This window comes from Lissotriton vulgaris, chromosome 12, assembly GCF_964263255.1.
Source record: "Lissotriton vulgaris chromosome 12, aLisVul1.2, whole genome shotgun sequence".
NCBI lineage: Eukaryota > Metazoa > Chordata > Amphibia > Caudata > Salamandridae > Lissotriton > Lissotriton vulgaris.
Genome location: NC_141700.1, coordinates 762,131,619 through 762,145,558, shown reverse-complemented (window position 1 = coordinate 762,145,558; position 13,940 = coordinate 762,131,619). Strand labels below are relative to the sequence as shown.

General features: G+C 43.6%; 1 protein-coding gene across 3 annotated transcripts in view; it reads right to left on the bottom strand.

Annotated features, from left to right (window-relative positions):
* CHD3 (chromodomain helicase DNA binding protein 3) overlaps positions 1-13,940 on the bottom strand; it is an 813,321-nt gene that overhangs the window by 562,253 nt on the left and 237,128 nt on the right. For all 3 annotated transcript variants that reach the window (XM_086946072.1, XM_086946074.1, XM_086946073.1), the window contains exon 11: positions 562-773. In XM_086946072.1, the coding sequence (XP_086802198.1) occupies positions 562-773 (212 nt within the window). The remainder of the gene's footprint in view (positions 1-561; positions 774-13,940) is intronic.

Below are 13,940 nucleotides of genomic sequence, written 5' to 3'. Positions count from 1 at the left end.
GAGATATTTGTTTCAAGACGCCTTGTATAATATGCTTTATAGCACTATACATTACCAACAATAAGTGAGGATAACTGAGGTCTCAGGCTTGGATGATGAAGTATTCACAGTCCAGCACCTGTTGAAGTCTTTGATTTTGAAATGCTACAGATTTAAAGTGTTACTTTCTGTGTACAGTAGATTTTCTACTTCCCAAATACAAATTAGTCCCTCAACTACAGTCACCTACATTTGATCAGCACATCTCATTTAATTCTATTTTTTTTTGCAGAGTTTTATATGGCGCAAATTTATATAGCACCAGTTACGTTACATGAGGACACACGTTCATTTTTGTTAGGCACGGGTAGATTAAGTAATTTGCCCAGAGTCATAGGATGTTTGGCGTTGTTACCGAGACTCGAACCCCGATCCCCAGGTCGGCGGTCGAGCACCCTAGCAGTTAGGCCAACTCCTTCCCCCTAGCTAACTTGAAAAGTGTACAGTTTCCTACCTATGAATGTAAATATTAATTGGCCTACATGATCTGAACAGTACTGTGCACCCTATAGTTTAACCAACCTGTGATTGATAATGCGCTGCATTGTCATCCACTCTGGCTTTATCCCATAACGGTAAAACTTCTCCTCCAACTCGGCATACACAGGATCCTTGATCTTCCTCTTCTCGCTCTTACCATCATCGTCCCCTGATCCATAGTCCAGGGGTGGGGGTTCATCCATGTCTGTCTTCCGCTGGTAATTCCGGTACATCACTGTGTGGAAGATTTCAAGCTGGAAGGGAAGAGGGAACAATTTACTTCATCACCTTGTACGTTTTCATTTATAATCTCACAAAGACTGCAAGGTAACAAATGCTGAACTCTATTAGTACTCCCATCCAGTTTTTGTTAGGCCAACATTTTTACCCTGAACAAACAGGCATCAATACAAAAAACTTTTGTTGTTATTCTGTTAACATAAGTAGATGCAAAAAAGAGGATAGATTACACTTTCAGGTTTATGATTTTCTATGAGGAAAACGGAAATGTGTATAACTGTAAATGTTGACACCAAGAGGCATAAATACATTACAATGCTTTCACAAGTTATTCTATTCACATCTAGTACAAAGAAACATTTAGTTCCTCTCTCTGACTGATAGCAGATCATATCTCTTATCAAGAAAGAAACAAGTTGGGGGCGTGGCTTGGCGCCCGTCGAGGACGGCAGCGCAGATGTAAGCGCTCCCGGTCGCTTGGGGATTCCGCCGCTCTCAACCCATCATTTCCGCCTGCAAACCAGGTCTTACCTACTCGGAGACTGCAGCCTACACAGCGGTTCCAAGTACAGGCTCCGTCAAGCAGCGGAATGGTCGCATTTGGTGATATTGCGGCGGACGCGGCTGAGTGAAAGTCGCGCCCGCCATTTTGTTTCTTGTCAGCGCGAACTGTGGCGCACCCGTTTCCCGACCATGCGAGCCTCCCTCAGAGACCTGTGCATAACCAACTCTTCCCGGTGATATTTTTTTTTTTGCATTTTTGCTCCACCGCTGTACAAGTGTCACATAGGCTGCTCTTCTATGAAGCTTAACGAGTTTTCCTCGCATTCTGCATGTTTTTGGCGGCCATTTTAAGCAAATGCACTTCTCTTTCCTAAAATACCCTGCCAATGCACTCAGACTAAGTCAATTCCTTGCTGGAAGTGCTGTTTCTCTCATGCTCCTATATTTAACATTATCTACAATTTGGGGCAGTTATCAGCATGATTTTTGGGCGCTCTCCTTATCTACCCTTCATGTCTTCATGATATTCTCCACCTGACGGACCTTCTTTGTTCCACAACGTGCCACTTACCTGTATTTCATCGCCATGGTGGTTCTTTGTTCTCATCGTCACTGCACCGACTCCCCCAAATAGCGAATTGGTCGCTGCTCCACCCATCTTTTTGACTCTCTGGCACTCTTACATCCTGTGCAGTTTCTAGTCAAGAATTTTCACGCAAACTTTTTGCTGCCTTTGGACAAGTAGTGAATATTATTGGACTTTTTCTTTATTTTCTCCTCACCAACAATTTTTTCCTACTTCATTTTTATGGAAAGGAAGGCATTCCCTCGGACCCCCAAAACTCCACGTCGTGTCTTCATCGAAAATTCAAGAGTCTTTTCTGCACTGGCACACCTCGAGGCTTCTCAGGCCCTCGTCACTCAAATGTCGCAGTCTACCGCGGAGCGGTCAATCCAGCCTCCAGGGAAAGTCACGACGAAACGCCCTAAAAAAGATCCTCCATCGCTAACGGGGTCCACATCGGCTGTCTCTATGGAGCTGTTATTGGAAGAGATCCGTGCTCTCAAGCCCTTCATGGAAGAAACTAACTCGAAGTTGCAGGTTCTTACTGACAACTGGTCTCAGATGGATGCCAGAGTGACTACAGTGGAACACTCTCTAACCTCTCTCCAAGAGTCATCCTCCAAGGTAGCACACATGCAGTCTCAACTTTCCTCTCTTCAAAAACAAGTCGAAGAATTGGAGAACCGAAACAGACGCAACAATCTTCGTCTCTACGGCCTGGCGGAGAATAGCGAGGGGACTGACCCCATTGCCTTCTTCAAATAATTTTTGCCCAAGCTCCGTCACCTACCTGAGGATACTACGCTTAACATCCAGCGTGCACATAGACTGGGTCGTCTCCCTTCTACTTCCTCTCCTTCTTCACGACCAAGAGGTGTCATCATGTACTTCTTAGAATATACTGACCTCCTCAAAGTTATCTCAGCAGCTCGTGCCTCACCTCGCTTACAATGGTCGGGCTCCAATCTTTTCTTTGCGCAGGATTATGCAAGAGCCACAGCTAGTCGCCGCAAGGCCTTCTTGGATATGCGACCAGAACTTCGTGCCATTGGAGCTAGATATGGCCTTTTCCATCCTTGCCTATTTAGAGTGACCTACAACAACAAAACTACGACATATGAGGATCCTGTTCGTCTCCGCAGCTTTTTGAACGCAACTCAAGCATCTGACATGGACTTTTCCAGCTCTTCGTCAGCTTTCCCGCCATGATTCCTGCGTGACGCAGCATTGAAGTTTCAGTTAATTTGCATGCTTATCATGCATTGTTGAATGTGTTACTGTTTGTTTATGCCATGTTTTCCAGCGCCTCTAGTTTTCTTGCTCTCTCCATCACCCTCCGTCATTTTTCTTGTATCCCAGTTCGTTAATTAGTACTGTTCACTATTATTTCTTCACGCACCTTCTTGTCATTTACTGTTGTTTTGTTCTCATCTTCTTTCAATCGTCTCGCTCATTATTGGTTTTCCTCCCTTTTCCTTGCAGGTTTTTACATTATGTATGGCGTCTCTCCCCCGACCTGTTGGTTCGTTTGCATTGGACGCTTGCTTCCTTTGCCTGGCGCTCCCCCCTCATCCATTTCCTCGCGTATCCTCCCCCTGGTGATCGACCCTCCCCATCTCTACCCTTCGTAAGTATGTTTTCCTTCTCCTCCCGGATGTTCACTTCCCTTCTTGTATCTTTTTCACTTTTAAGTTCACCAATTTCCTTTGCATCACAGGTGTCTCTCTCTCTTGTTTCTCGAATACTCTTCTATCACCATCTTCTTTCTATCATTCTACCTACCTCCTGGACTACCTTCTCATTTTTTCCACATCGATTGCTTCTATTCTCCTTTTCCTCACCCTCTTTTCTCCTTCCTCATTCTTTTATTCATTATTATACTGCTCTGACTTTCATCGACTTTCTCATTCTCCATGGTTTTTTATTCTTCTGGGTCTCCCTTGCACCTCTTTCTCTTTCTCTGTTTTCTCCCTCTTCTTTGAGATGATATGTCTCTCAAGGTAATTACATGGAATGTTAAGGGCGTCAACTCCCCTATCAAGCGTCAAAGAATTTTATCTCATCTTTCGCGTTTGAATGTGGACATTGCTTTTTTACAAGAAACCCATTTATCTGCTGAAGAATCTGTCAAATTGAAGAGAAGTTGGGTGGGTGATGTTTATTATTCTCCTGGGGATGGTAAACGTAATGGCGTTGCAATTTTATGTCACAAAGCTCTTGCTCATTCCCTGCTTGCCCAAGAATCTGATGCTGAGGGCCGGTGGATATATACCAAACTTGCTATCAAGAATGTTCCAATTTCTCTCCTAAATGTTTACGCCCCTAACACTGGTGATCCCACTTTCTGGCACTCATTCTCCCAGCACATCACCAGATTCATTGATGATAATTTTATACTGGCAGGAGATTGCAATCAGCCCCTAGATCCCTTTCTCGATAGGAACTCCAAAGCACACTTCATCCCTAACAAATCTCACAAATCCTTCTCTCAAGCTATTTCCCAACACAAACTCACTGATGCTTGGCGTTTATGCAACCCAGAACTCCAGGAATTTACTTTCTATTCTCCATGTCACCATTCCCAATCTCGGATTGATTACATTTTTGTTACCCAAACTCTCACTCATGCAGAAATTGGTCCAATTTTACTCTCTGACCATGCCCCCACATTAGTTCAATTGGATATCTTACCCAAATCAATAGGCCCTAAACGCTGGCGTTTCAACAATTCTCTCCTCCTAGACCCTAAATTCACTACCTCCTTCACCTCCTTCTCCCACGAATTTTTCTCCCTAAATGATAACTCCCCTGTTCCCAAACACACCATTTGGGATGCCTTTAAAGCGGCGGCGAGAGAATTTATCATTGGCTTTGTTGCTAAAAAACGTAGAGCTGCTCGCGATTTTACCAAGGCTATCCTTCTGGATATTAAGAAATTGGAGCATTCTTATTTCACTTCCCGCTCACAGCAAACTCTAACTGCCCTGGTTAACGCTAAGATGAAATTTAATAAAAAATCTACGGACGATGCATCCCTGTACCTCTTAAAATCTAGTGCCAAGTTCTATGGAGGCAAAAATAAGGCTGGCAAGATCTTAGCCAATTATCTCAAGGTGAAACACAACAAATTAAACATTGAATCAATCTACAACGCCGATTCAAATCTTAAACACACGGACGCAGACATTCTCACTGAATTCTCTACCTTTTATAAGACCTTATACTCTTCTGAAACCCAGCCCTCTTCCCACTCTCTAGACACTTTTTTCTCCTCCATTCAAAAACCATCTCACTTTCCACTTGACCTCTCTCAATTAGAACTTGATATATCCCAACAAGAACTACTCAAAGCGCTTCAAACCCTCCAAAAAGACAAGGCCCCTGGGCCAGACGGCTTCACAGTAGAATTTTTTCTCCACTTTTCAAAGCTCCTCATTCCCCGACTCCATTCCCTTATCGGTACCTTCCTCTCCTTGGGTTCCTCCTCAGGCTCTTTTTCAGATGCCCATATTTGCCTCATACCCAAGGAGGGGAGGGATCCTCAACACTGCAAAAACTACAGGCCAATCTCTTTGGTCAATATTGACTATAAAATTTTTGCAAAGTCTCTTGCGGCACGTCTTGACCTTCTTCTCCCAGATCTCTTGGGTGAGGAACAGTCGGGCTTTGTCAAGGGCCGCTTTATAACTGATAACACCAGACTCCTCTTCAACATCCTTTCTAAATCTCGCCCTTTACCCCATCCCCTTGCGGCCATTGCCTTGGATGCCGAAAAGGCATTTGATAGGGTCGAATGGACTTATCTATTTCACACCCTCCGATGGTTCGGTTTCGGTCCTGTTTTTATATCCTTAATCTCACTACTCTATTCTAACCCACGTGCAGCGGTTTGTGCCAACGGTCAAATATCTTCCTTTTTTGATTTAAAAAGAGGTGTTCGCCAAGGCTGTCCCTTATCTCCCTTTCTCTTTAACCTGGCATTAGAACCCTTCCTCTCCAAGCTCCGTCAAAACCCCTCCGTCCACGGTTTCCAACTGTCAGACTCCCACATCAAACTACCGCTTATGCGGATGGCATTTTGCTATTTGTCTCCAACCCCTCCGTTTCCATTCCTGCTTTTCTTACTGAAGTCCATGCTTATTCCCAAATATCTGGCTATAAACTTAATAACGATAAATGTGAGATCCTCCCCTTAACTAAATTCACTTTCAAACCCGATTTTGCCGCCTCTAATTTCTCATGGAAACCCTCCAATATCAAGTACCTTGGAATGCATGTCACCCCTACCATCCCAGATACCGTTTTCCTGTGCATGTCCAAATGCATTCAAAAATTAACAGATCTCACATCCAAGTGGCATCCCCTTTACCTATCCTGGTGGGGTCTCCTTGACACTATTAAAATGATGTTGTCTCCCATTGTTCTCTACACCCTCTCCAATATTCCGGTCCCTGTCCCCTCCAAATTTTTCAAAAAGATCAACTCTATTCTAATGTCCTTTCTTTGGAATAAAAAGAAGTCAAGAATGTCTCTAGCACGTCTGATTCGTCCTAAATCAGAAGGTGGGGCCAACTTTCCTGACTTCCCAGCCTACCACAAGGCGTTTCAGTTGAGACAAGCTTCTTTTTGGCTACAAGATCCTGACACCCCATGTCCTCTATGGACCAAATTTGAACGCCTTCTTCTTTCTCCCTTCTCTTTTGCTGAGTACCTTTCCTTCTCCCGCAAACCCACCTCTATCTCTACTCCGATTCATAAGTTTACCACTAAATTGCTCCTTTCCTCTACGCACTCCCCTCCCACTACCATTGCTGATTTCCTTTCCTCTCCCATATGGCATAACACTTCCGTACTCATCCGTAACAGACCCTTTTTTTGGAAAACTTGGCACACTCGAGGTCTGCAGTGGATCTCCCAACTATTTTCTCACTCCTCTTTCTTATCTTTTGACACCCTTCGCTCCCTCTATGACTTACCTACTTCCTTTGCACGCAAATACCAATTGCTTAAAAATACGGTCCTAACGAAATACAATGACCTCTCTCAGCCCTGCTCCATCCACTCCCACTACCGCACTTCATTCCTTCTTACGCACCATACCAAAAGCTACTGCTATTTACAAATACCTTCACGCTGGTGAGACTCCGAGACCCAAATCTAAAGTAGAAGAATCTTGGGAGCATGATTTGTCTGTCTCTTGGTCGGTTTCCCTCTGGGACAAAATCTGGACCAAACTCCGCAAATCTTCCAGAGCAGCAACCCTTACTCAGACTTTGTTCTTTATTTACAATAGACTCCTCCTCACACCCTCTGACCTTCACAAACGCTTTCCTACTACTCCCCACACATGCTGGTCTTGTTCGTCACCACAAGCCAATTTATTTCATATGTTATTTTTATGCACTCATGTTCGTAATTTTTGGCTACAGGTTTGGGCTCAAATTAATTTAATTTTTCACACTTCTATCCCTTTTTCTCACACACATGTTTTTATGGGTAGTCTCTCCCCTTGTTGGGATGACATTGATCTAAAACCTCAGATTGCTGATCTATTACTTGCCGCTGCCTTCCAACAAATAACAGTCAACTGGAAAGACTTCTCCAAAATTTCCTTCAAAGCGTGGTGGTTTAATGTATGCCATAACCATAGACTTGATACTGCCCATGTTTTCCCGGCATGTATGGCTACGAAACGCTTGGACTTATGGACTCCCGTCACACTTTATCTGGACTCATGCAGTAAACGCTTGTTTCACCCTCCGCCTCCACAACAGGAAGTTCCTAAACCTCCTTAATTGCCCGATACATTCCACTTATCCTTCATTGTACCAACTTTATTTATTACTTTCCAATGTTCTCATGCTTTTCATATTTTATGCTTACCGTATTTTTTCTTTGCCTTTTCCCTTTTTCTCATCTTGTACCCAGATCTCTTTTATTATAATGCTTGCATTTGTATGATTGTATTATTCTGTTCAGACTCTTACTCTGGTATCACGTTGTATTTTGTTTTGACACCTGGTTTTCTCTCTTATTACTATTAATAAAAATTTTCTTGAACTTAAAAAAGAAAGAAACAAGTTACTAACTTGTAACTGCAGTTTAACAGAAGGGCGGTTGGGAGCACACTGTCTCACATCCCAGCAGAACCATACATCTAGCGATGTACAGCACTCTCTGCACCAACGTTGGTGAAATAATACAGTTAATATTGAAGTAAGTGCTATTGTGTATTGCATTGCCCACAATGCAAAGGGGCGAACTGGGCTCGGATGTGAGGCAGTGTGCTCCCAACCCCCCTTCTACAGTTTCATAGAGTTGGTATCCTTCATAGATTCACATTCATGTAACCTATAGCAGCAGTGTGTTTATCATAAGTGACAGGCTTCACCAAGCGATAATTTAGTATGGGTTATCAGAAGGAAAATATCCAAACTCCAGCTAATGAGCTAAGAGTCCACTAACCATCACTCTCTCCAGAGGCCACCATACATGGGATTTCAGACATGTGTGAGAAACAATACATAGTGCATGACACTCAAAAGGGGAAGGTTGCATGGGAAGATATGAAAGATACCAATGTCTAAGAACTGCAGTGACTGTCAAGTAACTTGCTTCTTCTGCAACACTGACTGACTCTTTGAAAGATTCACAAACTAATTCAGACTATGGGATGCAGTACAAATTAACAGTATACTTGCACATAAACTGGAAATCAGGAAACACCTTTGTAAAAAAAAGTTGACGCAAAACTATCTGTCCCACCGCTAACTATGGTGCCATTTCTGAGTCCAAGCAGAAGCACCTTTTAAAAGTGTGATAGCTCTTCTAGGTATCTGTTTTGCATATGTCTGCCAGTGGGACTCCACTTTAGAGAGTTGCTTTCACTGCCACACATCTTGATGGATGAGTTACTACTGCTCCTCGCAGGGGTAGACCAGCTTTCTTGTGGCAGATGATGATAGCCACCACTATCCACCGTGCAATACCCTTGCTTGGAGAGATGTCTCTTTTGTGGATGTCTAAGTGTCACAGAGTTGGCTGGTGTGCAGTTGGTTGGTTCATCTAAAGCTTCTGTCCCTCTCTAAAGAGCATTTCAGACATCTGTACATACCAGTGAATGTAAAAGCCCTTTCATTTGCACAAACTGGGTTCTTAAAAATCACCTATAGGATCGCAAGCTCATTTGAATGAACTTGGGTCTTGGTCGTAGTAGATCTCTGTGCTTGTAAAACCGCATAAAGGACCTCTTCATTGTAGAAGTTTGTAATTTCTGTTCTCTCCTTGTCAGTGATAAAGGAAGTGAAACTTTCTGGGAAACATTTAACATCCACCTGGTCAATGGGCTCAAAAAGGTTTTTCATCAGTTGCACCAAAACAGTTTTTCTCTCTAATTTGAAAAACATTCAACATAACAAAGCAAAAGTTCTACGCAGGCCTTCACAAAATCTTAGAGAAGAAAAATATGAGAAGCGATATGAGAAGTGGGATGGATGGCGTGTTTACTGGTACAATCTGAAGTTAGGAGACGGATGAATTCTGAAAGAACTATTTTTGAGCCCCAACTGTGCTAGAAGCAGCCAGTATGGAAGCATTTGATGAGACAAAGAAGACATTCTGTGCAAACTCTGTAGTGCACATCTAGTGCAGAATGTCTCAATTGAGAGTGATACACTTTTCTTATCAAGGGGGCCCTAACCTGCAATACTACTGGTCTGAAATCAAGTGGAAATGTAAATGGGTAAACAAAAAGTACTCAGGAGCAAGCCCATTATGTTAAGGGACTGGATTGTGATGGAGAATGTGAATCTAGCATCAGAACAGGAGGTTCAAGCATGAGCCGAATGTAATGTGAGAGTCCTCTGAGAAGTGTAGCTGGATAATAAACCGTATTATTTTAGCCATGTTGGGGGTTCATCATGATTATGTAACAGTGTTCGATCTTGCTGATTGTCCTTCGGAAGAGGAAAATTGATGGAAGGGTCAATGCAATGGCTCTGTGGCAGCGTAGCACAAATGTACTCCCCCTTCAATGGTGATTGCCAATGCCTAATTGCATAGAGTCAGCATTTCTTGTTGGCTGTAGTTGTAAAGTGATCCAGGTCTGGTTTTACGCCAGCATTTTAGTCCCCAGTTGCGACATTCTCCTAGTGTCCTGCTGAGCATCTCGGCCAATTTGTTCTGAATCCAAGCAGAAATTGAATGGTCAAATTCCATAGGAGTTGAGCCTTCCTTGACAATATAGGTGACCTTGGTTTTCAATGTTTTGTTGACATACAACAACGTGGAGTGACCTGTCCTCACTGGCACCATCAATTCCCGAATCTGGCCTGATTACACTAAGTTCCTGACACACTTGCTTCTCTAACTGTAACAACTGCGTGGGTAATTGCTGTAAGTAGTCACACAAGTCCTCCATGGGCCAATTCACTGTCATTACAATATGAGCATCCAATAGTGGAAATAACGGCCTATTGAGCTGTTGCATTTTTTGGCCCAGCAGGCAAGGACATCATTCATTTGGGCACTAACACAGACTGAATCGACAAAGGAGCCTGTTGTCTTATGCCATTGGTTGTCTACATCTTTCTATGGACCAACATTCAGAGATGATAAAAGAAAGTGAGAAGGTTGTAGGATGACATCATCCAGAGGAGAGTCTAGCTCAGGCCCACCAACGTGGTTGTGAGCTTCCAGAACTGCTAAACTAGTAACTGAAGTTAGAATGTGCTTTCCATGTTCAAAGTTGCTCTCAGGTGGCAGGATGATCATACAAAACGAATGCTCTTCAGGCACTTACTCAGTTGACGCAGGTCTAGATCAGGGCTCCAATTCTCCGGATTACTTTTTGAAAACAACAATTCTGGAATAAAAGCCCTTATTTCACTGGAATTTGTGAAAGGGTTCAAGGGTAATTTTCTATAGCATGGTGACGATATTGTCCTGAAGAAAGCAAAACAGTTGGTGTGCCATCTTTCAGAGAAGAGCATTATCAGGCCTTTGGATGAATACAAGGATATCACTTGTTGTGATAGGTTGAGGACCCATCTGTCTGACGTTATTGAGAGCCATCCTTGGAAAAATGATGAGATCAGCCTCCTCCAGGTCTTATGTTGATGGATAGGGATATGTGGCAGCCATTTCCAGTGAAGAGTTAATGCCTCTCTGTAGGAATCTGTTTTGGCCTGGTCGCGGCTTTTCATGTGGAAGGCGGTCAACTGTAAGACGGTCCATAGGATACTATGTATAGCAATTGTGATCATAATCACTGAAAACTGAAGGACAGGTGTGGTTGTTGAGGCTCTCAGCAGTATGGCTGGAGGCCTCCATGCAGGATGATTGCACACATCCTCTTCTCCACATCTCTGGCACTTCATCCACATCTCTGGCACTTCAAAAAGGTTGCATTCAGCGAAATTGCAATATACTTAAAAATTATCCCTGCCAAAGCATGTCCAGCAGTCTGTTCTGGACACTGGGTCTGAAGGCGGTGCAAATAAGCTAACTTTGTTGCTGTACGACCGCTGCCTCATGACAGCTGCTTGAACCTGTGCTCACTCCATCCATAATGAGTCAATAGCAGCCGAGAACACCTTCAGCCTGGCTTTTGGTGCCCAGTAAGATAGAAGGGTATATTCTCCATGGCTTTACATGTTTTGTCCAAGCAGGTATTACCTCAGCTTTGGTCACAGCTGTCTGCATATTCCTTACCTATTCTTACCAAATATGATCTATAGTTGGGAGGACCATGACTACTTTTGTAGGTAGATCCTTGAAGTCAAAGAGATCTATATTTTTTCCAAGCAGTAGAACCAGACGATGTCATCAAGGTGACGTCTACAGAAGGGCCTCCTGTACCTTCATCTATGGTGACATAGCTGTCCTATATTCCCCAAGCGCTTTCAGTGTCATGGTCTGACAATTCACCTTGCTTTGCCTCAACATCCTTCATAGTGTCTGCCTCTACCTGGCAAGGATGTAAGCCAATTGTTGATGAAGTTACAACAAAGGTGGCTGAAGCGGTGATAATGTTGTGTTAGCAGAGTTGGCTGCGGCAGGTTCAGAAATCTACTACAATAGTCAAACATCATTTGCTGAATGTATACAACCAAATATTTGGTGAATTGAAGCATTAGTTTTTCCTGGTAGCTAGATAGCTCATAATAAGGGTCACAGACCAGTCATTATCCCAATGCCCAGTACTGCCATTAATCCTCTATTTCATTGTCAAACAGCAGTGTTGACAATGTTACCTAAGGGACGCCGATGTGTCATGCTGACAAAGTCCACATCACAGAAAATGGTGTGTCAACAAGACTGACAATGAGGGATTTGTTTCCAAAATCAATCAATCAAAACATGATTTATAGATCACGGCTAGTCATCTGTGAGGGTATGCAGGCACTGATCTGCAAAAAAAAATTGTCTTCATCAACAATGGAGTTGTTGAATGCTTTAATTCCACTGTTAAAAGTAATGCTGTAGATGTCATTGGTCAAAGCTCAGACACAATTTGGTCAACAGCGCCAAGGGTCCGCAGCGATGTAGATAAAGAGAAAACTCTTTGGTGGGAATTTAATTGCCTTTTAAAAGGAATCGGAGGATGCACTGGAATGTTTCTCTGAGTTTTTGTCAGCTTTTCAGGCACTTTTTAGGCCTCGCCTGACCCAGCACTTGCGCTGGGCTGGCGAGACTTTAAGAAAGGGCTTCAAATAATGCTACCGCCGGCCTACAGCTTGAAGTGCATGTGCACGCGCTTATGAGCAAAGGCGCCATATGGCATTCCTCATGCTCATTAAGTGCATCGCTCGCCGCGCCTTCATGACGATCACTTTTGCGGCCATGCGACGGCCGCGCGCGCACAACTCCCTGCTGAATACTTTTGACTTACAACGTTCTTTCTCTTTCCACAAACTCAATGTTTGTGTCCCTTTTTTTTTAGATGCTTTTAGTATTACTGTTTTGTGACTTGACTTAGGGAACATTAAGGAAATGTTACTGTGAAACTGGACAACGTTCACAGTGTTTATTTCTGATCGCAGCGGCTGCTTCATGTCTGTTGCACCATTCAGGAAGTCCTTTCGTTGGCGCTTTCATGAGGACATGATGAGGAAGCTGGAAACTTTTGTCACATTCTCTTTAAAAGCACCGCATGCTGGCGACTGGTTAGTCGATTAGACCTATGTAGCGCTTTAGATCTTAAAGCACTATGGTGGGTGCAGCAGTTATAACTCATGAAATATGGGGTGCAACTCACAAGGAGGGGGCAGGTTTGAGTGCAGATTGGTTGCAATCGAACTCTTAAGATGATGGGCTGTGTGTATCCATTATCAGCACTCAGTCTTTGCTAAGTGATCTTGTTTTGTTGTTGAGTCAATGCTTTGCTGCGCCCGTTTGACTTACAACGTGCGTTCTCTTTCCCAAACTCGATGCTTGTGTCCTTTATTTTGAGATGCTTTTAGTATTACTGTCACACACACAACCACACGCCCCACATACACAACCACAACCATACACACAACCACACAAACACAACCACACACACATACAACCACAAATGCACAACCACACACACAACCACACACACACAACCACACCTACAACCACACCCACAGAACCACAACCACACACACACAACCACACACATACAACCACAACCACACGCACAACCACACACACAACCGCACACACAACCACATCCACAACCATGCACACAACCACACCCAACACAACCACACACATACAACCACAACCACACACACAACCACACCACACAACCACACACACAACCACACACATACAACCACACACACACAACCACACACACACAAAACCACATACACAACCACACACACACAACCACACACATACAACCACACACATACAACCACAACCACACACACAACCACACACAACCACACACACACACAACCACACACACACAACCACATCTACAACCACGCACACAACCACACACAACACAACCACACACACAACCACACACATACAACCACACACACAACCACACCACACAACCACACGCACACACAACCACACACAACCACACACACAACCACAACCACACACATACAACCACACACACACAACCACA